Source organism: Poecilia mexicana, unplaced genomic scaffold, assembly GCF_051168715.1.
Source record: "Poecilia mexicana isolate PSO_F unplaced genomic scaffold, ASM5116871v1 scaffold_18, whole genome shotgun sequence".
In the NCBI taxonomy this organism is placed as follows: Eukaryota; Metazoa; Chordata; class Actinopteri; order Cyprinodontiformes; family Poeciliidae; genus Poecilia; species Poecilia mexicana.
The window spans coordinates 14,772,689-14,799,655 of NW_028263387.1; the positions used below are offsets into that span (position 1 = coordinate 14,772,689).

At 39.3% G+C, this 26,967-nt stretch overlaps 1 protein-coding gene across 1 annotated transcript in view; it reads right to left on the reverse strand.

Moving 5' to 3' along the window:
- Positions 1-14,091: 14,091 nt before the first annotated feature.
- LOC106930199 (phospholipid-transporting ATPase ABCA1) overlaps positions 14,092-26,967 on the reverse strand; it is a 192,148-nt gene continuing 179,272 nt past the window's right edge. The window contains exons 48-49 of the mRNA XM_088016037.1: positions 22,345-22,588; positions 14,092-15,558 (exon numbers count right to left, since the gene is read on the reverse strand). Coding sequence (XP_087872163.1) covers positions 15,430-15,558; positions 22,345-22,588 — 373 coding nt within the window. The 3' untranslated portion in view covers positions 14,092-15,429. The remainder of the gene's footprint in view (positions 15,559-22,344; positions 22,589-26,967) is intronic.

Below are 26,967 nucleotides of genomic sequence, written 5' to 3' on the forward strand. Positions count from 1 at the left end.
TTTAAACTGGTCCAGTTCAGCATTAGCTCAATCAAGTTTCCTGTGTGAGTCAGTGCGCCACTGAGAGCCGATACCCGATCGCACAAATCGGGTATCGGTTTGTGGGGATGTGTCCACAGCGATATCTTCATGCACTTCCAAGGAGTGAAGTATGAGTATTTTGGGGGCAACATGAAACTCCACATGCTACTTAGAAGGTTGTGTTTAGATGATCCCACCAACCTTTGCTTAGCTGGCCATAAGAGGTTGAGCAGCTAAAGCGTTTCCTCTTCCAACAGCTCCCTGAATGTCAGAAAGCTTTGGGTTGATATTGAGTGAAATTATTGATGTTCTATCAGGTGCATTTATGGATCAAGTGTCTTTCTCAATAGATACTGATACATTGGTAGGCTTAGACAGACAACACCTTAGCTGACAAAAGACTATAAGTGGCAACACTCTGCAAAAGGTTAGCAACATATCTATAAAGATTCTAAACAAAGAAGCACCGAGGTGACAAGTATGCTTTCAGTGGAATAAAAGACAAAGAAGAGAAAGTCAATTGTAGCAAAAATACACACCAACACATATATATTGACTAGCAGGACAAAGTGACAGAGTAAAGATAAGCGGCTTGCATGTCATACGACAGCATAACTAAGTAATTCTATGTGAATAGGCCCTAATGAGTAATATATACTTCCTTCCTACGGCATACCTGCTCAGTTGAGTTTCCAGTTGACTTTCAAAACAGCAACCGCCATAATTACCACCCATTAATCATCATTTTGGGACAAGTGATTACTTCATTGTTCATGATTCTAAGACCATAAACAAGAAGTGTTAATTATCTAACAGGCGCGCTGCAGCAAAACCCTAATCTCCCGTAACTTGTGTGTTTTTCATAAACAATCGTTCCACGTTTGCATCAGCGTGCGTCTTTGTTTTGATTTAGCAGGAAAGTAGGCATTATTTGAGGGACTCATCCGGCTGCTGCAGTACTTTAAAGGTCAGCCATATTGCATGTCCTCATCAGTTTTCCCCTGATGCAGTGGAGCACGCTCATGGTGAATATTTCTGTTTTTGGGGCTGACTGGAGTTTTCTGCAAGGCTGCAGGGATGTGATGCTGTTAGTTTTTCAACTCTCTGACAGCCCGTTCTGATCTTACGTTACATACTGGCTCTTCGTCTCACTATACACACTATGTATACATCAAGTCAAACTTTCTTTGACTTAAGAAAAAAAGATAGACTGAATCTCATTTCATAAAATTATTTCAATTGACTGTCACTAAGTGCATGAAAGCATTTCGCAGAACAGTGAGACTGAAATTTCTCCCCACTATACTTTGCGTATTACAAAATTCAATTGGGTGGAGAGTGTCTATGAATGAGACATGTCGTCTTTGACACAGATTCTAAATTGCGTCTGCACTTAGACTGGGCCATTGTAACACACAGGCATACTTTGATCTAAATTATTATTGTATTACGTATATGTTTAGGTTGCCGTCCTTATGGAAGGTGAATCTCCACCACACTCAGTTTGAAGCCTCTAATATTTTTTTTCTTTCACAGCTGCTTTCCAGTCGCATATATCTTCCCATCATTTTCACTGTCCCTGAAAAAGAAAAACCCTCCCCACCGTGTGATGTACCGTGTTATGCCGCATCATGCCATATGTTCGGAAAGACGCAGAGTGTTGATTTTCTTCCACATGCGGTATTCTGCTTTTTAGGCCAGACAGCTTCATGTTGGAGTAATTTGACCAGAAAACATTCTTCCACAAGCTGTGTGTTCGGACTATGTTCTTTGCCTGATCTCTCTCAGAATGTCTCTGCTCTTCGCACACCTGCTAGTAATCAGTTTCTTTGTTTAATCGAGGCTTATAAGGAGCTCTTAGATGACCATTTAACGCCTGATGCTTGACTCTCTTTGGGTAGGGTCCAGCAGCTTCATACTCATTCTTGCAAAGTCCTAGACTTTTCCATGAGCTCTGCACTTTCAGGTTGCAGTTCCAAACCCTTCGTTCCTTACCTTTCTCAAGACTCGCCTGACTCTGGGTCTACGCCGGATGTCCTCTCGCGCCACGGTCATCCTCCTCTAGCCTCTGCTGCTCCCTGCCGTCGTACTCGTTGTGTTTCTTAGTTTCTTTGCACTTACTTCTGGTTAATTGCGTTTTGTGTTGTGAGGCGTTGCTGGAAGGTGCTAAATAAGTAGAGTTTGACTGATGAATTGATTGAAGATTCTGGTTATAATCTGAGAAAATGGTCAGAGAGGTTTGAATGCTTTTGCAAGGCAGTATATGCCACAGCTTCACCATATTACTGTTTATCAAACTAGCTTAGGAGGCGTAAACCATTTATTATCGTTAAGAATACATCACATATTCTCTCACCATTGATAAACATACCGCACAGAGGTTATTAGAATGCCTTGAAGCAGACATTGTGTGCATTAATAATAGCTGGGGCTGTCTGTGTCTGGAGAAAAACTCAACAAATGAAGACATGGGTCCTCACGAGCGGCTCGGAAATTACTATCCTGGGGAACCATCCAGTGCTCAGTCGAGCTTTGCTGATCGGTATGCACCTGCAGACAGATGAGTGTGATGCATCAATAAGTTCTGAAAAGGCTTTCTTCTTAAGTCGTAAACCTGTGCTGAATAACAATCCCCTTTAAACCAATCTGTTTAATTTTTCTGCTCATTTACATCATTGTTTCGGATTCAGCGCTCGGCCACAGCATAAACTCATCAGGCGGAGGCCTAACCGCCACATCACAACCTCGGCTTCACTGTACGCATCTTTCCCGTGCAGAGGTTTCCCGCTTCTGGTTGATAACGGTGCTGTAGCTGTAGATTCACATGCACTCAGCAAAAAAAAAAAAAAAAAACTTTTTGTAGATGCCATGTCATAAAACCCAGTCTAAGTGAATAATGAGCTGGTTTACGAGGCAGAGCCAGTGCAGAACCAGGTAGGTGACTTGATGAGGGCGAAGCACGCTGGGAGCCGTGCGGTTCTGTCGGCAGGCTGAGCGGCACTTTGTCATTTGCTAAAGCTGGTTTGTGTACACACTGATGGGTTTGAGCTGTCAGGGAGATGACACCACCCCCTCCTCATGATGGCAGATAAACACTCGGAGCAGAGTGGCACGCCCCGTTACCAAAACAGACTGAAAAGCACTGGGAGGCATTAGGGAGAAAGAGAGCGATGAGAAACACGATGAGAGCACGAGCGAGTCTGGGTTGTGAACTCTTATCCGGTTTTCTTCCCCGTCAGTTTTACTCCCCCTTCCTCTTCCTCTTCCTCCGGCTGCTTGTTATAGAAAACCAAGCCTTTTCGCGATGCCATTAGACAGCAAGGTTTTGAAGTGGCAAGAGGCAGGGAGAGCCTGCTTGTTATTTTGCCTCTATTGTCAACGAGAACCCTGCCGTTTCTTTCAAGCGAGTGCATCACTTTACAGACAGGGTTGTATAAAACGTTCTGACCGAAGTCTCATAACTTCCTTACATTGGAGACTTCAAGGCCGTTCCCTGTAACGGTCAAGACAATGAAACAAACTCAGCAACATGCCAGACGAAGGTGGGAGGAAGGAATGAGGAAAACATGGCCGCCAGAGGACAATGTCAGTTTACACACCCACAGAACTCAAGTTCAGCCTAATCTGAATTAGCAGCACCGTTGGCAAATATTTGTTCCCAAAAAGTTTTCTTCAATTTTTTTTTGACTCGCTTCAATGTTTCCAGTAGTCAAAAAAAAAATTTAACTGGAGAATTACAAAATGCAAGTTTATTTTAAATGATGACTTCATTGTTAAAGAGAAAAAGATAAACAAAAGAACATTTTGTAAAAAAAAAGTAATCAACTCTCCGTTTTAGACAGAGATTCATTGTGATTCACCACATTTTTTTTTCTTTTTTTGTGAAAAAGTGAGTTCATAATCCCAAAACTTAACTAAGACCAGTCGTGTATGATAAACATCACCTTACTGACAACATGTGCAGGAACATTTTCAAAGGCAGATTTTTTTTCTTAATCAGAAAAAATGAGAGAAAGAGACAAGAAACATAAGGGAGAGAAAAAAAAACAGAGTGAACATAACGTTAATGGCGGAAATAATTGCAGATATTATTAATTGGTCTCATTAAACCTAATTTCCTAACAGAATAAGCCAGTATATTCAAAAGTTTACTTTCAATCATAAAAGCTTGTATGAAACATTTCCCTTGACTTCGTTTTGTATCCTGAACAGTTAGGAAAATAAAAACAAAACAAAACTACCTCTGCGTCGTGAGAACACAGACAAAGCAAAACTTTTAAAACTTTAAAGCCATGAAATTGTGATGGGAGAAATGTCAGTGTGCAACTATTTGAAGATTTCACAAAAACAAGTCCTTGGCAGCAGGAGCAACAGTACCAAGCTTTCAACACGTTCTTCTTACATTCTTTGTTTTTCAACATATTTTAGTGTGTTAATTTCCACCTACTGGTCTTTTCTTGTATAGGTACAAGAAAATATGGACATTTTTCATTGAAGTTGGCCTTTTAAGACCTCGGTACGTCTCATGTAACCTGCTTGCTTAAGATTTTCCTCAGCCGTTGTGAAGGAAACAGCTTGGCCTCCATGTAAATCCTTGGCATGGGCGGGAATTAATGTTCACTGGACATAAAAGAACTCGTGCTGAATGTAGCAGAAAGTTGCAACTTGTCTTGATTCATTACATCAAAGTGTGTGTGAATTATTAGTTTTCCATTGCAAACATTCATAGTCACGAACCAAACCAATCAGTCTCTCTCCCCCAGAACAGATAACTACAATTTGTGCAAGCTAATCAAGTTCAAGGACACACAATGTAGAGAATTATAAGAAAGTTTTTTCAGCGCTGATTGCAAAGTGACTTGAAGAAAGCAAAAAGATATATATAAATGGTCTTAATCAGCCAACGCCAAAGTCATTCTTGCTCCCTTCTCATCTTCTGTTATAATAAGGTGGCGATGCTTCGGGTTCGGTCAACAAACGGAAAGAAAATTGCCCAAAAAAGGGGATGCGAAGCATCTCTGACAGAGATGTTGCTGCATTCATCCCAGCGGGAGATCCCAAATGATCAGCAATCAAAAGAGAATAGAGGCCCACACATCGAGTTCGAACCCTTATCATCCCTCAGCTGGAAGCCCTGCAGAGACGTGGGGCCATCTTTAAGAACAAAATGAAAGAAGAATCTCAAATTGCTCAAGGCGACAAGTGTGACAATACATGGTTATCACGGGCATTTCTGGAGCATTCCTGCCTTGTTAAAGATAAAGCGATTCGGTTAAACGCAACCGTGTTACAGATTGCTCCATCACACACCCTTGTAGGTCTCAACAGTCGCTGCGGCGTAGGTCACTCCGCCGAGCGAAGTCGGAGCTCAGAGCTCGAAACAGTGCTGCACACCGGATCAGAATGAAATAAAAGCTTGAAAAAGGGGCAAAAATAAAATTGCCTGGATTTAACAAAGTAAACATGTACAAGCCTCCTGCTACACGAGTAATTATCTCAGCTCAGAACATGTTGTTTAACCTCAGCTGATGCAATGACTACAGAGTCTCACCGTAGAAATCCATGTATCCTGTGGCAGTCAAAAACACACTCCTCTGTTTAAGAAGAGTCAAACGAGTTCAGTTGATACCTGAAGATACTGAATGAAGGTTATTCCATCAGTGTGTTTTTTTTTCTTCCCTGATGACACAGACATGTTCCTATACGACAAAGCCAGGATTCGTCAGACTCGAGAAAGAGTTTGTTCAGGAAGCACAAGACATCGTCTGCATACATGGATTATTGGCCACCGGAGTCTGGACCGGAGAATCTTTGGGATGTGCAAGAGAAAGCTTCGCAAAGTGGGTCAAGACTCTCCCGTCATCAGTACAGGTGCTTGGTGAAACATTTAGATGGAAATAAATTGCCCATTAGGGTCTGACCTTGTTTTTTTTTTTTTTTGGTTTTTTTTTTTGTGGCCGGTGCGATAGTAAGCAGCCCTGCTGTGTTTTGAGAATAAAATAAATTCCCACCATTTTCAACAGAGATGTGTTTAGCATTAAAAAAAAAAAAAAAAGCACAAGAGAGTTTGAACAGAAATGCCAACAAAAGCGATTCTGGAACGCCGAGGAGAAAAGAACGTTTCCTTGCGGTGATATTTGGACTCAGGTGTCGACTGCGTCAACAGAAGTCCCTTGTATGAGGAACTCCATGAAAAGGCTTTGGACAAAAGGATGAAACACATATTTCAAAACATAAAGTCAGAGCGGCTTTCAAGCTTTCTTTTCTATTTGCTTTTGTCCGTTAAAAGCTTTTGAAATTCATTTTCACTGTGGAAAAAAACATCACCTCTACCCCAGGCTTGACTTTTTCATTCACACGGATCCTTGGCATGTTGTGATGAGGTTCATGCGCTGCTGAAAACATCAACAATGGCTGCTCAACTGTCTCAGTAAGGCAGGGCAACTCGCAGAAGCAAGCCACATTCAGTCCTCACACCATGTCTCTATGTGTGGGGGGGGAAGTCACCTGAAGGTGGCAGTACTGATTCAGATGATAAGTTTGTGTTCATTTTGTGTGACTTAAGTCACATGGAGAAGTGTTGTTAAAACCCTTAAACCCCCCAAAAAACAAACATGTCTCCAAAGCAGGTTGACACTGATTTTTGCGTTCGTGGAGAGAGTCTGAAGGCGTATTTCTGAAGAGGAGGAATTTTGGTTTGGCAAAGGTGTTTGGCTTTTTGCAGGTGATACGGTTCTGGTGGGTTCTTCAAGCCGTAACGATGACATCAGCATGCGGTGGAGCGGCTCAAAGATGGATGCAAAGCGGAGAAAATAAGATTCAGCTCCTCTGTATCTCAGGGTCTTGGTTCTCAATCAGAGAAAGGTGAAATGCTTTCTCCAGGCAGGGGTTTAGCAGCCGCCTTAAGTATTATATGTTATGTATACTTCACAAGTGATGGAGGATGGTTTGGAAAATATATGTACATGGATACATCTTTTATACGGTGGCTGGACTCGGCCTTTAAAATATGATGAAGAGATGAATCATCCAGAGGGGAAGCTTGGAGCAAAGCAAATATTTTTTTTTTCACATTGGACTGGAGTTAGTTTACAGGCTTCAGGCATCTGATCAGGAAACATCATGAATGCATCTCTTTCGGGGATTTTCAGGCAGACAACACGGAGTGGATCCAGACCTCACAGAATGAGCTGAGCAGTGATGCTAGATGAGGGGAAATCTGGATTTACTTCCTGGAATTTGTTGCCCCAGACCGTCAAAATCGGATAATAACGGATGGAAGCCTCATGTGTAAATATATCATAAAATAAAGAGGTAAGGTGAAGCAAAATCTTTTTTTTCTTTTCTAACATCTTGATTATGTCCTGGTGAAGCAGCAAATCCTGTGCCCTCAGTTAATGGCCCGGTGATATGCCTGAAGTTGAAGAAAGCAAGACAAGTGGAGCTCTGGAAATATTTTTCAGTTTTTTTGTTTTTTTTTGTTTCTTACCTGCAGGTTACAGAGTAATACCACCATCCTGGTAGGATGGAGGTTATTGGATGACACACACATAAATGATGGCTGGTCTTTGCTAAAGTAGATTGAAGCGCAGAAGAACCAGAAGACGAAGAGGACGCTCCGGCTAAAACACTTGGTTACCTCCACACCGACATTTCTAGGAAAAAAGGAAACAAAGACTTGTGTGTGTAACAGATGTAAGTGCTGGTTTGTCATCTGGAATTGAAAGGAAGTTATACTACAAGCCTTACAGCACTCAGCATCCATTGACAGTGGACAAGAACCAGAAAAACCACCTTATACAGCAACTCACAGTTATTTTATCTCTGCTTATTAAAAGCTTCCAACTAGCGACACCTGTACTTGCAGTCTGGATTTTTTCTTTTTTTTACATTTCGGACGTGTCGTGTGGCTCATGCGCTGCTAATAACGCAGACAGAGACGCAGATCTGCTCGACAGTCTGAGCAAACCAGGGCAACTTGTCAGTCCCGACTTTATAGAAAACCTGGATGCGGAGACGGAGGAGGCAGCTAAATGGAATTCATGCATCATTTATCGTAGAACACCAGTTCTCCTCCTGTCAAACTGTCTTCTCTGGAGATGACTGTAGGGATTTCTGCTGAAAACACAAGCATTTTTTTATTTTTTTACTGTTCTTCACTTCAGCTCATAACTTTGTTTCCTTGTTATCATGACTCTTCTTTGATGGAGAGAGAATTCTATTCTCCGTTTAAGGTACGAGTAAGATTGTGTTGAGATTTCTACCATTTTGAACAGACTGGAATCTAAAAGTGCAACAGAAATGATCCTCTACTATTCAAAAGCCAACACTGGCACTTAAATGTATTTCTAAATGACTAATTGGAGCTTCCTGGTGAATCTGGAACGTAAGCACATAGAAAACTTTCACAGTGATTCCATCACTACTGGTACGTTTACCGCTGCCATCTTTGAGGGATTAAAAAAAAAAATCGCACACAAAATATGATTAAAATCTGATAGTGTCTAACATTTAGCTTACATTATAAGTTAGCATTTGATCATATCCCTTTTTCATGTTTGAGGAGATGGCGTGAATCTTTACTCCACGTCGGAAGAAATAAATCCGTCTGCTTATCTCTCCCTTTGAAGGACGGACACTGCATGCAGCTCTGCGGACACAAAGAGCTAAATAAATCATTCAGTGCCGTTTTTAAATATTAAACACAGAAACACTTGATGTAGGATAGAAAGCAAAAAAAAAATTAATAATATCAAAGCCTTTCAAAATCCTATCTGGAATAAAAAAAAAGCAGCTTCTCAATCCCAGATCATTTAGATCTGGGGCATTTGTGATAGCAATCCTCAAATGTTAGCCTCTTCCTTTTATCCGCAGAGCTGCTAACGGCAGCACATTGTTGTCAAACAACCCATGGGAATTGCATATGTGTTTTCATACTTTAATTTGATAAAGCATAAAAAATTCAGCTTGCCAAGATTTTTCCATATTCAGCGTCAAAAGGATCCTACGAGTCAACCCTGACGAGTTGGGCAGCGCGTCTGTCAAAAAAACCCCACGAGGTTAATATTAAAATCCCCGCCAGTTTAAATCCTACATATTTGATAGCACGAGGCCTGTCGAAACATTAACATCCTGCTGCTCACACGGGCATTTAACAAGGAGAGATGCTATCACTTATGGCAAAATCAGTAAGCTCAAGAACTGACAACGTGAGAAGAAAGTTTTTTTTCCCTCAAACGTCAAAATCGGAAACCGTTAATTACGCTGAAGCGCGTTGGCGAATGACTGAATGGGAAAGAGGTTAGCTGCTGTCCAAGCTGCCATTTCCAATCTGGTCACATTTAAGCATGCAGAAATGAGGTAAAACTGCTGCAGCACGTTTTGAGTATTGAACACGTCAACATGTTCCCTGTACGGGGTCTACAAAAAAGTATATTTTTTGGAATCATTATTTTCATAAAAACACAGTCCGTCCCTATATCTCGTTCAGCATCTGCAGAAGATATTTCTCAAAAATGTATTTTTCTTCATTCATCCTTCCTTCAGTTACAGAAAATCTGCTAGCTTTGAGAGCTAAAAACAAACAGAAGCAGAGCATGACATTTCTTCTTCAATACTTCATGGAGCTAGTACGGTGTGTTAGCAGTATGTACTATGATTGACCCCTAAAGGTCAAAGAATCAGCTGAAAGTAGTTGCAACACCCCGCCACTCCATGCACTCCCAGCACTTGGCAGGCTGAAGTGAGCGAATCTTTTATCAGTGCAGACAAAGTGTCTGCATAACAGAACATGAGACTTTTTGTTTTTGAAAAGTATGCTACACTAAAAGACGCATGGATAAGAGATGCTAGATTATTTGCTTAATAACGCATAGAAATACAAGGCAGGATTCGTCACTTTCTATATATTTAAAGGGAAACATGTTCAGTCGCATTTTGGTCTCTGTTTGTAGCTACAGCACCACTCACTGATCAAACCTGGGCAGACTTTGGCAGGAAAGGGTTGAAGGAACATTCGCTGAAACAGTTTCACAAAAATCTTTCTATCTCAGTTTGTGGAGATTGAACTTTCTCAATATTTATTGGAATCCGCTCAAACTGGCTCAATTAGCGTGACGCCTTGGCTCAGAATATTCATTACAGGCGCTGATTGTTTTAATTTACTCAGCATCTGAATCCACAGCCAACAGCCTAATGCTCTACTTCTACGGACAATCGCCAACATTCATGGGCTTCCAAACTGGAAACCATCCATTAAACCGAGAAGAAGAAGAAGAAGAAGAGGTTTTGTCTCCGAAAATCCTTACAAGTCATTATTATTATTCGAATTTGTTGGTGAAAATCTTCTGGTTGGTCAAAAATAATGAAGAGATGGGAGAAAGGCTGATTTATTTTTTTACTTCTCGTCTTGGTGATGGCCTCCTGCCTATCTCTATGACAGGAATTAGTAATATTATTAAATGGATACTATAGCTGCCAAATTTTAACATACATCTTCTGCTAATGGATAAACCAACGAGTTATTGTTCAAAATGGATCAAAATGTGAGAACACAAGCTAGTTAACGAACAAGAAGTAAAAGTATTTCAGTTTTTTGGGAGTTAAGCAAAATAACACAGTTATACACAACATATTGCATGAATAGTTTCTCTTATCTACCAGTAATAGCCACCCCCCCTAAGCAACAGCTGCAGACTTTGAGAGCTGAGGATTATTACAGTTTAAAATACGGCGGGGATTTTCTGCAAAGCTCACCTGTCAAGCAGATCGTCAAATCTCCTCTGACCTCTAATCTTTACCCTCTGAAGCTGCACTGCATTTTATTTAACAGCAAAACGTTTGGTCATTTTTGCGTAATCTCTTGTGATCACGATGAGGCTTTAAGTCCGAGCAGAAAGTTTCTCACAGAAAGAAAGCCTCAGTGAAATGATTTAGTTGTAATAATAAATGATCAGTCTTAATAACTGGGCAGAGTGTGAAAATACTATGAGCGACCAGCAGTTCAATAAAAGGAAGTTCCCATTTGTTCAGAGAAATTTATGAAGCATACCCTAAAAAAAAAGACAGTTTGACACATTAAAAATATTACGCAACAAAATGAGTTTCAGAGTTGTCTCCCATCAAGATCAATGTTTGATTTCAATCAATCTCTACCATTCAATTTATTCGTTTTTTTACATGATGCTCTTTCAACCAAGTTTTATTTTGTACTCCGTCTCTGTGAAGCACCGTGGTTTCAAGAAGGTGCTATGTAACTACAAGTTATTTACTTTTAAAGAATACTTAAAGTGGTGCTTACTTTTATAGGCCTTGTGTTGCACTTGATATTCAAATCTCCTAAACAATCTACTCATCAAACAATAAAGCAATTCGTCAAGGACATATAAATAGTACCTAAAGCATTAGCAGCATTTACTCCTTGTTTCTGTGTGTTCAGCTTGCCTTCTGTAATGTAACCCCCTACCCATAAACTAACACGGTACAACGAAGAAAAAAATAAAAGTACATTGAAATAATGGTAAAAAGTACCTTAACATCTGAGATTTTATCACCTCGGTCGGGTTCCCAATTGGCCGATCATGTCTCCATGTCTGGCACTGTGCCGCAGAACTGTGCGCGCTAAATGAGAAAAGAAAGCAAAGACAAGTGATACCTGGCAGACGCCCAGAGATTTAGATGAGGTGCTCGATTTATGGAGAGGACTTCTCTGCCTTAAGAATGCATTGCATTAAGGAAAACTCACAAATTACAAAGATATGGACGTACTTTTCAGAAAGCATGTCCAGAAAACATCTGTTTTTGATTGGTCCAAGGTGGTATTGTAATTTTCCGAAACACTGAAGTTTGGTTTTCCTTTACCCGTAAGTTATAATCAATAAAATTGCAAAAAATAAAATAAATAAATAAAATAAAAAATAAAAGCTTGAAATGTTTTACTCTGTGTAACAAATCTCTGTAAAATGATTGTTTTCATTGTTTTGTGACTAGCAAGAAAAATTTCACTTTTACAAAATATTTGAGACACAAGACTTCCAGTAGGAGATTTAATTATTATATTATATTCAAACTCAACTGGTTTTACTGTGTGCAAATTCTAAAAATTATGTGTGAGCCTTGAACTCGCTCCAAAAACTAAAATACAGAGGAAGCCCACACAGGGGAAAAAAAAAATAAAAACAGCATCGGTGCAACAGTTTGACAGGAAAATGAAATCATCATCAGACACCTGGCAGACAAAAACGTCTTTTCGGCTTTCAGATGAAGCCACTCCACTAACGGTGAAGTAAAATGCCTAAGGCCCAGTCTGTGTTCTGGCATCTTGTAGATTCAGGAGGAAGAATGTCGAATACAGAATAAGCAGAGCTCCTGTTGAAGGGAAAAAAAGGAAAAAAAATAGAACTAGAAAAAGTCAAGTAAATAGAAAAACATGAAGGAAATTAAACTAAAGAGACTTTTCAAACTGGGACCCAAATGACTCTTTGGACAAATAAAGCTGTGAGCAAACATTAATTCAGAGTCGTATTACAATTTGTGCAAATGTTGATTCGCTTGGTCTCGGAAAAATATTCGGAACCCAAAAAGATTCATTAGGGTTTGCAACACACGGTATCGCCGTTCGAGGATTTAACAAAGAATGCAAACCATGTTAAGCTCCACAAGCAAGCCGCAAAGCGTGTGACGAGGGTATCAAAGTTTTATTAGGACTCCCAATGTGGAAAGTAAACCGCGCAAGAATGTTGTTTAGAACCTGAGAATCAACTGAAGAATTAGTTTTGCAACACACGGAGATGCTGAAAGTGCATAGGGACGGGGAAATTAATGACTAAGGAAGCAGTGAGCAAATGAAATATTATCTGAACTGGAAAACTGTTTCTGCAGGGCAGCATTTTTCTTTTTTTTTTTTTTTGCATTTTGAGTAGAGAGAATAGTATTGAGTGGAAAAGGAGACTCACAGGGGAGAACACAGTGTAAACCTCGACCAAAGGCTGATGGGCCTTTATTAGTTCATCTAAAGAATCATTAAAAGCCTCTACAATAAAGTACTTTTGCAGGCAAGGCAGTGTTTGTGCATGTGCAAAAACAAAGTTGCAAAAATAATAATAATAATAATAAATAGTTCTTGTATTGAAGAAACACTTGCAATATTTTTATGGCATGAAGAAATCGCACAAAAGTTACCAATTTTCTAGGGTTTTAAGGTGGTTGAAAAACAGCTTGACCCGTTTCAGGTCAGTTGGGATTAACAGTATTATTTACTCTGGCATCTGCCACATTAATCATAGGATATTTCTTTAGTCAGACGTTTAAATAAAGCGCTACTATGAGATTACTCTACATTCACATATAAGCTGTCCTGTAGGTCACTGACTTCCTCTGTAGATGTGTGAGGCGACGTGATTTGTAATCCTCAACGTTTTCCATTGTTCTTTATTTTATTAACCATATTTTAATGTGACTCTTGGAACGCAACAAGACCTTTTTTGTCTTTTGTGACATCTTTTTAAAACAAAGTTGTACTGGGATTTCTGTTGTGCACAGCTACTAAAAAGTGACACTTGATTAACCAAAGACTATTAATCACTAATGATATTTGACACTTTCCAGACACTTCAAAATAAATGGAATAATGAGTGCAAGGAAACGTAACGGTTTTCTGCTTTTCTGCCACATGATGGCAACTAGTTTGATGTAATTCTCCTATAAACACTTAATAAAAATCTGCCAAATGTGGTGAAAAAAACGGCTGAAATTTTAACAACCCGCTCAAAGCTGTTTTTTTTTTTTTTTTTCCCCCCCAGCCCAATATGATCAATCGAAGCCCAGTTGGGCGGAAATCTGTCCAACCTGGCAACACTCAATACGAGTTACATTTAATATTCCCTTTGGGATAAATAGAACATCTTTAAAACTGAATTTAATTGAATCGAAGAGACTGGAAGCCAGGACAAGGATGGCAACAGCAACAAGGGCAAAATTAAGAAACATTTGCAATCATAACATATCGCTAACATGGATGCTTTTGTTCATTTCTGTTTTATGGAATCAAATAAACATCAAAACCAATCACAATTAAGGATGAGTCGGGTTTTTTTTTATTTTGACATAAAGCACTGAATTAGGATCAACACATTGTCTTATACAGATATTAAATTGTTGATGTTTATTCATGTATTCATTTTTATTACACTTAAATATGTATTAATTAATGCATTAATATGATAAACTGACAGACTTTGAAAAACATAATAAGAACACAAATCAATCTAACAGAAATAATTCATCAAGGAATAAATTACAACAAAATTAAACGGTTTAAGGCTCACACAGCCGTATACGTCTCCAGATGATTTTATAAAAACATTATGGCCACTTACATGAATGACTGCTGCATGCAGAGCAGCATCAAGAGCTTCGAAAAGTGCTGTGTGTAAAAACGCATGTAGGCACACAAAGGATACGTCGTCCTCTTTAAATAACCAACATGTTGCCACCTACTTGACTTTGCAGTAACCTCAGAGTCAGTCGTTCAACATGCCTCTAATTAACTGAAAACGTTCAGACGTTCAGTGCAAATGCATCCCGCCGCCGTCATTTGTTGTCTGAAAGTTGTCACTGGAGTGCCTGTCGGCAAATAAAGCTGCTGCGCATGTAGGCGATTGTGTCGCTTCAACATCCCCACGCGGTGTTTTGCAACACGGACCGACAGAATTACATTCTCTCAAACGTAAACAGACGATACACCAGGTCTTCAAATAAAGCGAGGTGTCCTCGACGCCGTGCAATTATCTGTGCGTAAGCTGGAAGATTTGGCCCAAAGACCAGCCCTGAGGTATGTAATGATCAGCAGCAAATCTCAAAACGGACTGCGTTCTTTTCGGTCGGTAAAATTAGGAAAAAGGAAGATCACCTACCCGTGTGCTAAAAATACAGCGCAAATCTTTTAAATGTGTGCAGTTTGAGTAATTTCGCTTAAGTTAAAATTGATATGTTTAGTGTTGCGCTCTCATTTTTAAAAATAAGACATTTTTACCGATATCCTTTTTCCACTTGAACACAAGTTTAGAAAATGCTTCAAAACTATTCTACTGCAAACGCATGGAACGTAATTCATTTTGGTAAAGAAAGAAACGACACCTTCCCTGCAAGTAGTAAATAGTATTTGAGCAACTGTTTAGTTTTTAACACAGATTTAGAAGGACAGGGGCGATTTCAAATGTTAAATTGCAATAAAATGTCGAAAAAAAAAGAAAAAACGCGTCTACAGGAAGCCTGAGTTCACAGAACAATCTGAGTAGTAGTAGGTGTTAAGAATCCAATTATTGTGTTGCTGCCAATAAAAAAAACTTCTTTTTTTTCCCCCTGAGACTTATTGCCGATTCATTCTGGTCCGATACGTCGATTTCTCCATCAGGCGCTCTCCGCTCCTCGGTATCTCCGCAGCGACCTCAGCGGCATCTCGTCCGTGATGTCGACCGGGTTGCTGTGGGCCTGAGAGTCATCCTCCCCGTGCTGGTGGCGCGCAAAGTTCACAAAGACCTGAAACATCAACAACACGTCGTCACAAATGAAGACAGATTCCAGTTTTCAATATAAAGTTTCTCTCCTCTTTTCTCCTAGTTTTGGAAAAAAAAGAAGAAGAAAAAAAGCCAGAAATGGTGATTCAGCTGGCAGCTTTCGTGTGAACGAGTTGCCGTGCAAAGGCCACGAGGCGTCAAGCAAGACGTCTGGACTCGCACGGCGAATGTCAGCTTGACATCTTTGACCAGCTGAGAAAGAGAATAAAACAACCATTCTCCTCTCTGTGATGAAAATATATTAGAAGACAAAATCAATCCTATGGCTTTCATAAAAAAAAAAAAAAAAAAAAAAGTTGTGTGGGTTTCATTGTGTCGTATAAACACCGCGGCCGGCTTCGGCGGTAATGGCACGGCAAAAAAACAAAAAAAAAACTTTTACTCTGCAGAGCAAAAGCAGCAAAGAGGATCGTATAAAATGATAAGAGCATTGCTTTTTCATTAAATGGATTTCAATGGCTGTGTGAAAGTAAAAGCATGTGATTTATGAGGCTGCTTTTAAAATCATGGGGATAAGGAAAAAAATAAAGAATAGTCTTCTAGGCCAATCCTATCAGAGACTACTCAGAGTTTCTATCAATTAAAATGCCCTTTACGGTCACAAAATCTGCTCTGGCAGGAGGCAAATAAACTGGAGCGACAGGTTTGAATTACCAGATGAACACATCAGTGTTGTGCCGGGCTGAAATATATTCTTTTGTTTCGTGAGACCCTGATAACTGGGAAAGAGAGATCTGTTAGCATCATTCTGTTTTAATTAACTAATGAATATAATCTGCAGCCTATTGTTTATTTTTTATATCTGCAGCAGCATTATTAAGAGAATAAGTGTTAATTATGCTGACATATTTAATTTGTCAATGAGAACATTTTATGAATTCACTTTGGAAAATGTGGTCAGACGACTTATGACTGAATAGAAAAAAGCTGTATATATATATATATATATATATATATATATATAAAAAGGAAAATATAAGAAAGTTCATTTCAGAAATATACATAGAAAAAGTTTTTTTATACAAAAATAAAGAAATGTAAAGCTAAAGATGAAGAACAAAAATGGACAAAGTTGAGTCAAGTTGTGTTTGGAGAGTTAATTCCTTCTTGCAGAAATGCTTCCTAATACAACGTTTTTATATTTTTAGAAAGTCTGCTTATTTCCGCTCAGATCCACAAAGAAAACACTTCAGGCCCACGTGCTAAGTGCAAAGCGGCTCTGTTCGGACCTGCCAACTCTCACTTTTGGACCATGTGACCGAGGCGTGTTGTATGAGCTCGGCTGCTGAGGGAGAGCTTCAGCAAATTGGTTCAGGGAACGGCGTGAAACGTGGCGATTAGCTCAGCTGTGTATGTTTTAATTACTCTCCGTTTATTAGCAGTTATACGTTGGGAACCTGAAACGTCCCCTGGACACAAGTCCTGATGGCTAACGCAGAGCGTTAGCAGGACCGATGTCTTCCTTGGTAAGTGGTATTTGCCTTTCTGAAGTGCACAGGTTGCAGCTTAGTACAAAAAAAAAAAAAAAAACAGGAGGAAAAATAACAGAGAAGGAAAAACTGTGTGCTTTTTATTTTAAAGGAAATGAACGGACTGAGGCCAGACGGAGGAGTACGTCAATGTAATAAGATTTATTTTCCGAGGAACGTAAATACGAATTATATATATGTAAATAAAGGATCTAAATGTCAGACGTCTGATTGCATTATTGAGCCAAGATAAATATTTAGCCGCAAGTATCAGTTGCCCACAAAGTTTTAAGAGCCCATGTTCAGATTTGCGTTCAAGGAGAAACTTCTCAAAACTTGCATGAATGGAAAAGCAGAAAGAAAACCTGTTGGAACATTAATAAATCAAGTGATCAATTTGTGGTTTTCACAGCCTCGAGTTCAATGCAGATTTTTAGATGGATTTTACGATAGACCAACACAAACCACTGCGTGATTGTATGATGATTTGTGGATTTCAAAATGTTTTCCTGGAAGGTGGGGCAGTGCAACTGGAAGAAATAACAAAAATCCAGTGCAACTACATAGTAAAAACTAAATAAATCCTCCTTATCCGTCATCAGGATTTTAAATCTTATTGCGTCTCTAAAACAAAGACACAAAATTAGCTCCAACGATAAACCTGCGCGTGTGTGTGTCATGTGGCCGCTGCATGCTGGGAAACCTCACGACTAAGAAACAAGCAGCAGAGCCGCTAAAGCTCGAGTGCGCACGGCTGACGTCGGCTCATCAGCAGTGCGCATCAAGGTCAGGCTTGTCAAAGCATTTTGTCAGATGACAGTGAGCAAGAGGATAAGAATGACAGTAGCAACAAATACCCTCTCTGCCCATCTCTGCGGGCATCTCTGACCCCGCTGCCGGCTGATATCGGTTTGATATGACGAGGCACGCTCGGAATTTGATATTCGCACTCAAGGCTGCGCAGTTATCCAGCAGAATATCCAAGTAGTGTTTGTGTTTAACTTTCCATAAGACCAATAGTTGGAGAGGTCTTGCATAGTGCAGCACTTCTGACTGAACACACACACACACACACACACACACACACACACACACACACACACACACACACTAAGAATCTTGTGCTGTGATGAGACCTAATTTTTTGCTTCCCCTAATGTTCCCTTTTTCTTATGTATCCGAGAACGACATGAACATCGTGCACCAGTGCAACTCGGTGGCATTTCTGCGATAACAGATGGATACAGGCATTAATTACATTACGGAGGGTAAACTCAGGTGTTGATTTGGAGACCACCGAGGCGTAACGCGGGAGGGGAAGGACGTCATTTACACAATTAACCTTTGTTTTGTAACAAAGGACGTGTTGCAGAGTGCAAAGGGATTTATCTAGAGATCATACGCACAATCTGCCAACACGCTAATGCATTGATGCAAAGTTCTAGGTTGGGAGTTCACTTCACAAAAACCTTTGTGATCACATTCCAGTTAGTGATGAGGGTTTCAGCTAGCTCAGTTAGCTGTCGGCTTAAGCGTGGAAATGAGATGAGAAATTTTTTGATGACTGGCATCAGAAACATTTTTTTTTTTTAGCTCGGTTCACGGGTCAGTCAAAAATCGTTTTAAAGGTCTTTATCTGGCCATTGCACCATGTCTGCCTCCATCCATGTCATTGTTCTGTGTGGATGCTGTTAATGTGCTAATGTTAGTATCTGTGAAGCCCTTAGAATGAAATCAGATGAAGCGCAGAGAAGCCACGAGTTACTTAAGAGGAAACAGACTTTTCTATACCCTGTCGAGACATTCCTCAAGTTCCTTCAGCCTGCAAAAAGACATAAATATATAGAGTCCAATCAGTAGAATAAGCTTGATTTGGATCTTCCCATTTATCTATAAGCATCATCCCAGGTACCCAAATGGGGGGATGTTGATTTCATCTGCCGCTTGTACCATGTAACCGTATTATGATTCGTCCTAAACTTTGTGTCGGGGGCCATCAGGAAATAATGTTTGGTAAAATTAGTATTTGTTTATCAGGATTGTAATCAAAGTAATCCGTTTTAGACAATTCATAGAGAAAACTTGGAAATAAACTATTCCAGAAATGCAGCATTGCAACCACAAGCAATGATTAGAAGTGAACCCAAGAAAGCTATTTCACACCTTTCCGTTGTCAGTGATAATCTATGTTTCCATCTGCTCATTCATACTGGCCAAAAGTATATCACATTATGTGTATTAAAAAAAAAAGAAAAAAGAAAAGCACTAGCAGTGGAGTCCCACGACTGTTGTTGTTGCATGAATCCTCATAAACAAATATTCATTTGGCAAAAAAAAGCAGAGCATGTTGGCATAAACCAATAAAGGACAATCAGTCCCACCATCAACAGGCTGCATGAAAAATGTGGACTCGTATTTTTCTGCTAATGGCCCCACGCTCTTATCTATCCACATCTTTATAGTTAGAACTGCTTCATGGTCCAATAACATCAACATAAACTGAACGTGGCACCTTCAGCAAAAATGCATGACACATTTTGAATAAAAAAAACAAAAAAAAACAAAAAACAAACTATTTGTTGCCTTCCTTCTCGTCGTGCTTTGGCGACAAATTTGAACAGTTTTCCAAATATCGTCACGATAACGTTTTGTCTTCTGGACCCAGACTGTCCTCTGAAAGACGAGTGACACCGTCACATTCTCCTGTGAGGTCCGCACCGTCCCCGCAATCACCATCACCAGGCCGTGTCGATCAATATTAATTGTAGTTCAAGTTGGGTGTTATGCTATAGGTCGAGGCTGTGCTGTATAAATCAGCAGCTGAAAGGTGACTGTCTGGGTCTCTGCAGGCTCCGCATCCCGATCCCCTCTGTGCTATAAGAACCTGACCTTCTGGTTTAGGTATGATTTATTTACTGCCTTTTATCTGGTAAACACTGACCAGAGCACAAACTGCAGCAGCTGACACAAACGTTCAGAGACGCGTTCCAAGGTTGGCAGCTGCAGCACGGCTGAAGTTGAAACATGGCTCGAGTTAAACGCTTACCATAAATATTAATTAAAGCATTTACTTTCTGATGTGTGTTTTAAATACTTAATTGGACGGCTAAATGACTCCTGAAAGACGCATTTTACACAAATAACACCCGCAAAGACGGCATTCATCCCAAATTACAAGCCATCCACACGGGGATCGTGTTCATAAAATTCTGACAGTAAAACTCTTAATATTGCTGCTGTATCCTTTATACGGCGCAGATAATTTGATTAAAATACAGCAGAGAGACCGTAAAGATGCCTCCCATCTGTGTCTGTTTTTGCTCCTCTCTCAGCGAGGCGGACTCATGACCTTTCCAGACCTACGAGAAGTCATCCCCCACCTCCCCGTCTGGTCATCGGCTGTGGAGCTAATAGAGGGTTTGTAAGACCAATCACACCCACACTCACCACTCACTGCCTGATTGTATCAGACCTCTGGGGGCGCGAGGGAAAACACAAGGTGAAGACAGTCTGAGGCATCCAGTACTCGGCTTATTTTCAACAAAAAGGTGTAGCGCTTGGGATGAAATAAAGAGAAGATTATATATATATAAATATATTTTTTTTTTTTTTTTTTGGGGGGGGTGGGGGGGGCATCCCAGGTGGAAATGTGTCAAAAGCCTTAAAGTAAATAAGAAATAAATGTATCTTTTAGTGCAAAAGCATAAATAAATCCAACATTATTTTACATACATTAATTCAGATGGGGGTAAAAGTCTGATGAAGCATTGGATCATGTTTCTCTAACAGATATTTTATGCTATTGGCAAGGAAATACAGTATAACTCAATCAATGTCCAAAAACACATGGCAGATTAACTCAGAAATGAGACGAGTGTAATGGAGTGGACTCAGGAGGATCTAGAGAGACGGTGCAAAGGGGAATGGTCAGCAAAGACAAAGTGTTATCTCAAGGAGATGTACAAAACACTGTCAGGTAAACCCTACCAAAACTGTGTGCTGTGGCCTGATATTTAATGATGACTATGTGGAAAAGTATAAAGTGTCTGATGTGGAAGATGTGTCATGAGGGACTCAACTAAGAAACTGAAAATGGGTTGTCGTCAATTGGTGTTTCAGATGATAATGACTCAAAATAAAACGGTCGAATCGACAAAAATCTGATCATTGGACATAAAATCATCGTTCAGCAATGAACAGAGGTAAATCCTGTAGGAAACCCGGGAGGTGAGCTGAAGAAAAGACTCAAGATGATCTAGAAGAACGGTTCTCAGTCCTGGTCCTCACGGCTCTCTGTCCTGTCCTAAAACAAATGATTGTATTCCCTTCCTAAGCATGCCACAAAACACTGCAGAAGCATGTTAATACTTTACGTCCGGTGTGTGGAGAAGGAAAACGCTTAGAATATGAAGGACGTCGTATGCATCTGCAGACGCCAAGATATACGACATCGGTACGGTGAAACTGTCTTGGCTATTATGTTCTACTGGTTACTTGAAAATTCCTAGAGTGCACCGCTGATGGATTGTTCAAGTAGTAACCCAATAAGCTGAGCTGCTATAGAATTATTGGTAAATATCAGTCTTTTTCAGGAAAAAAAGAATTTCAGGGTCAAAATGTCTCCCTTGTACAGTAAAACTGGCTAAAAATCAATAGTTTGCTCTCAAGCATAAACACAGGAAATATTTATCATTCTCAACATCATCATTTATTTGTCAAAAATGCACTCCCGAAGAAGTTCCCCACGAGGATGAAAGTGAAGCTCCGGAGTTTGCACTAATAAATCTGGGTAATAGAAAATCAATCACCACCAAAGTAACTTCCTAAAGTAAAGACTTGTTCTTTTTTAATGTACTACCACAACAAAAATGCGTTTTAAGTCTCTTGTGTGAAAAATGACTCGTTTTACAATGTCAGTAAATGGAATGATGGAAAACTAATGAAATATTAAAAGTTGAGCTGAAAAATGTTTCATAGTTTAGAACAATAATGTCAAAAATGCACATGATACCAAAGCTATGGCTTTATCTCTCTGACCCATTTCAATCTGGTGGTATGTAGGCAGACTCAAATCAATATGGACTTTATGCACACAGAATTATGTATAAGTTTTTGTAACATTTTGCAGAAGCTTTTCAAAACTTAACTTGCATATCCTATCATTTAATTCTCCTTTCATACACAATTTTCACACATGACCCATGATTTCAAACAAGACGAAAAGTTTTTAATCAATAAAGTGAGGCTTGTTTTTTTGTTGTTGTTTTTTTATGTCTCACCTGATCCAGAGTTGTCTGGGACACGGAGTAGTCCTCCACGGCCAGCCTGCGCTGATTTCTGGTGAACTGGCTGAAGATGCTGGCCAAAGCTCCCTGTGTGTATGGGAGTTGGTACTGGAGTGTGTTGTGGTGTTTCTCCTTGAGAACGCTGTCCGGGAAAGTCAGCCGGACGAAGTCCTCGACTGGTCTGAGGGCAGGAGGGGAGCCGCCGACGCGCACGATCACCGTGTAGCCATCGCCAAACCTGGAACAGAGTTAGTAGACATTCGGCATTTGATTTTCTGTGGTGACTGTATAAAAAGATGGAAGCATCCAATACTGACCATAAAGTAAACAATATTTAACTTGATAGAAAAAGTTTATTGTTGTGACCTTGTATTCGGTAGACGTTTTGAAACTGCTCGTTGTCCAGACACCAAAAAACATTAACTTATTGTCAGAAAATGGATGGATGTTTGTTTTTTAAGCGGTTAGACAGCTTTTAGAAGCAACTGAGACGCAAAAGGAAGTACAAAACCAATGCAAAAGTACATTTTACATAATAGGTCCCTTTTAAGTTTGGCTGAGAGTAAGGGCACTGTGTCGACATGTTTTATATTTTTTATAATCTGTAATAAGCTGCTCATTTAAATATAAAAATCACAAAAAATGTTGCTCGTTGTACTAAAGCTACAGCAATGCTTCAGTACTGTGATTGTGTCTAATTTTATTAGTGTACGTTCACACTCAGCGGCATTAACAGCACCTCTCATAAAGAAAGGAGGTCTAAAAAAGTGGTAGTGTCATCATTGCATGGTGACAATACCACTATGTTACGAACTCAAGCTAAAAATGTTCAATTGAAAATAAAATAATTCTCAAAAACATTAACAAGCCCCACGTAATTATTATTATTTTTTTTGCTAAAACTATGCATAAAAAGTCATCACAGACATAAATATTGTCATAAACGAGGCTAAACTCTAAACCTAATTAGCATTCCACGTCTTTGAATATGTGTTATGTCTGCTGAGCAGCAAATAAAAACTCTGCCTTGTTATTCTGTCATTAGTACTCCTATGACCCCTTGTTTTCTGCCTAATTAATTCCCTGATGTTGGATTTACTCTCAGAAATGTCCATTGTGGCTTGTACTGAGCATCGTGTAACGAGTGTTGGAGCCCCCTCAGTGACAATTAGAGATGTGGTGGATAAACCAAGCCTGTGTGATCCCAAAGGGAGGGAGGAGGAAGTGAAGCACTGCTGCTACTGAAAGGCACAAGCAAACCTCATAGGTGGCCAGGATCCATGAGTCAGAACATGAGAAATTAGACTTAAAGAGTCAAAATGTGGCAATATTGTGAGTTACTACAATTATTTAGCACTAGATTTTATTTGGAATTGGATTGTTTATGTTTAGTGGTTTCATATCTGCTTTGAAGATGAGTTTCCTTGACAGTATGCCAGTATTAACGCTGTTTTAATATAACAATTGAGAGACAATATCAGTTTATATATCAAGCATGTTTCCATCTGCTATGGACCTTCTTAATCTGATCTTCTTGATTCATGCAATATAAGTTTTGATAAATAATAACATATAATGCAGAGCTTTTTGGTATAAATATATACCAGTCTATACCTCACAAGCAAATATATTACTCTGAAAAAAATAGTTTTTTTTTCCATTTTCAGTACAGTTTTTTTCAGTGCATCAATACTTTCAGTTTTTCAGGCTTTTAATCAGATTATTGTCTTAGTATCAACGAAGCTGAAGTTGGTTTCCAATTCCAGCTTCCAATAGCTAAAGGGCGATTCCACTTAATTTTTCATTACCTTCCGCATCTTTAATCAACTCTAGTTTAAAAACTACTACACCTAGACACTTCAAACATGAAATAGATTATTCTCCACTTCAAGCTGGATATTTAAAATCATGTTTGTGATTTGTGAAACATTTTTCTGATTTGTGAAAACTCAAAGTTCGATTTTCACCATTTTTTTTTTCATCTGGATCACACAAGAGCTGCTCTAATTCCAAAACTACAAGACCTAGACTCTTCAAACCTGGACTAAATTATTCTGCTCTAATAGTAGAATATTTAGAATCATGTTTGTGATTTGTGAAACTTTTATCTGATTTGTGAAACTTCAATAAAGGTTGATTTTACCACTTTTTTTGCATCTGGATCACACTAGAACTGGTCTAATTCCAAATCTGCAACACCTAGACACTTCAAACCTGGATCAGATTATTTTCAATTAATAGCAGAATATGTAAAACCATGTTTAGGATTTGGGAAGTTTATATTCAGTTTATGGTTTCACTCGGTCGTATCGTTTCCGTTGTTTTACCACCTCCGCGGACAGGTCAGGGAAGAACATCACATAGCAGCCATTATACATCACCTTTCCTTAAAGCTTTGTGTTAAGATTGGAGATGGTTGGATCAGTTTTGCTTTGATTGAAAGACATCCAAGAGCCAAGTTGGAGACCAAGAAAATCTGTCACAGACTTCACTGTTGAAATGATGGAGGCTTTTGTACTTTGACCACCTTGAATTGTTTTAATATTCATCTTCAAATTGTTTGAAAGGTTTAAGCATTTCTAACTCAACTGAAAAGACACAATCATGAACGTTCATGCGTAATGGTGGGTGTAGTATTATGGTTTGGCCTGGCTTTACTGCTTCAAGAAAACATCTGGCCAGCATTTCATGACCTTAACCTCAAGCCCTCTTGGACTTTAATGTCCAAAGCACATCGTTCCATCTTTGGATGGTTTAAAAACGCTAAATGTCCACGTCTGGACCTCATCCTGGTTGAGATATTGATGCACGATTTACACAGACTATTTATGCTCGTAAACCCTCCAATGTGAGTCCAACTGGAATAGCTCCTCTGAGCACGCCGAGCCAAAAGAAAAAACACAGGCAACAGCTATCTAGGGCCCAATTAGCTGACACAGGAAAGAATCGCCTTCGTCACAAGAAGCGATCATAGTGTCATGTTTAAAACCGGAGTTCAGATTTTGACTAAAACTGTTTATTCAATGAGAATACAATGTTGAATAGAGTCGTAAGCTGACCGTCTCTTCATGCTGCCGTCTACTCACCTTACACAGTTTAAATTGGTCAATGTGCCGCTTACGTCCACAAATATTTCGCACCACGTCCGACCTTCACCGTTGGTTTTATTAATATCACAAAATGGAGGTAATAATCTTGCTCTAGAAATTCTTTTGGTGACTTCTGTCAAGTTATAGAATCACCAAGAGGATTGCAATGCTATCTAAAGATATCCCAATTAGGACTTTTTTTGTCCAGAATCATTATAGAAAAAGTATTTCCTGATAAAGAGCTGTCTATTCAACACCGCATTGAACCCAATGCTATGCTCCAAAACTTAGTGGTTTTTAAGAGCGATAAAATAACACACTGTTTTCGTCAGAATGACACGATCTACATTACTACTGTGATTGTCTCCGGCTTAACTCAATCACTAATAATGTTGATGCTGCAGGCTCCATTTTCGCTGACGGTCACAGATATTTTGTCTCTACCCTGGTTTGACAGGACAGACTTTTGTTTCTAAAGACATTTCTGATGGAGCAACAGCCTTCAGTGAAACTATGCCTACTTAGCTCCATTGCCAACTTTAACATGACATTATTGCGTTGCTGATAATTCTGCAGCTTGTAGCCAAGCTCATTATTTTCGAAAACCCCAACTCTTTTGCACTCAAAATACAGACAGATATCGAGCTGCAACAGCCGATCCAGTCTCTTTTTATCTGAGAATATTGAAAGGTCATGATTTTATTTATATATATATATATATATATATATATATATATATATATATATATATATATATATATATATAGATTACCACACAGCTCACAGAAACTAACCCAACATCAGGGAATCAACAGTTAAGTGAATTATTTTCTTATATTTGTATTTTTTGTTTGTAGAAGAACAAAAATAGGCTGAAAATAGAGCTGCAAGATTATAATGACAATATCAAGATGACTAATCCACCCTTTCTGACTATTTTCTAAAGTTGAAACGTCCCCGCCACTTTGTGATATTTAGCATCTCATACACTAAAAATAAATCTCAAATATGGGCATTAAGGCCAGTGGAAGTCTATCCAACAGGCCAAAAATATAATTTGCATCCAGAGGCTACATGCATGACTTGAAATGCAATATCCTGCCAAATAATGCGTTGGAGCTACCTTATGTGATTGCACACAATTGATACTGAGGATGGAATATATTTTTCAGCTAGTGTATTTAAGTCCACCTGTTGTCTTTGTTCCTCGTCAAGTCCTTGTCTAATGTCAATACGTCTCTCGTTGCTGCACATCTGGTCTCCTTGGTGCTTCCTGTGTTTCCCGTGTTTCTGGATACCTGTGCTGGATTAGTCATTAAATATCTTCTAAAATGTCTGCCTGGGCCTACGAGCGTCTTTCTCATTGCCTACAGCCCCATATCATGACAGAGAGAAGCTAGTATTCTTTTAAAAATTGTTTACCAGTTGGTTTAATAGTTAAAATACAAGAAAAGTGAAAAACCAACGGACTCATAACCAGTTTACAGGAAAGCATAGAAATGGACTCGTTTATCTCCTTCCCGGCTAT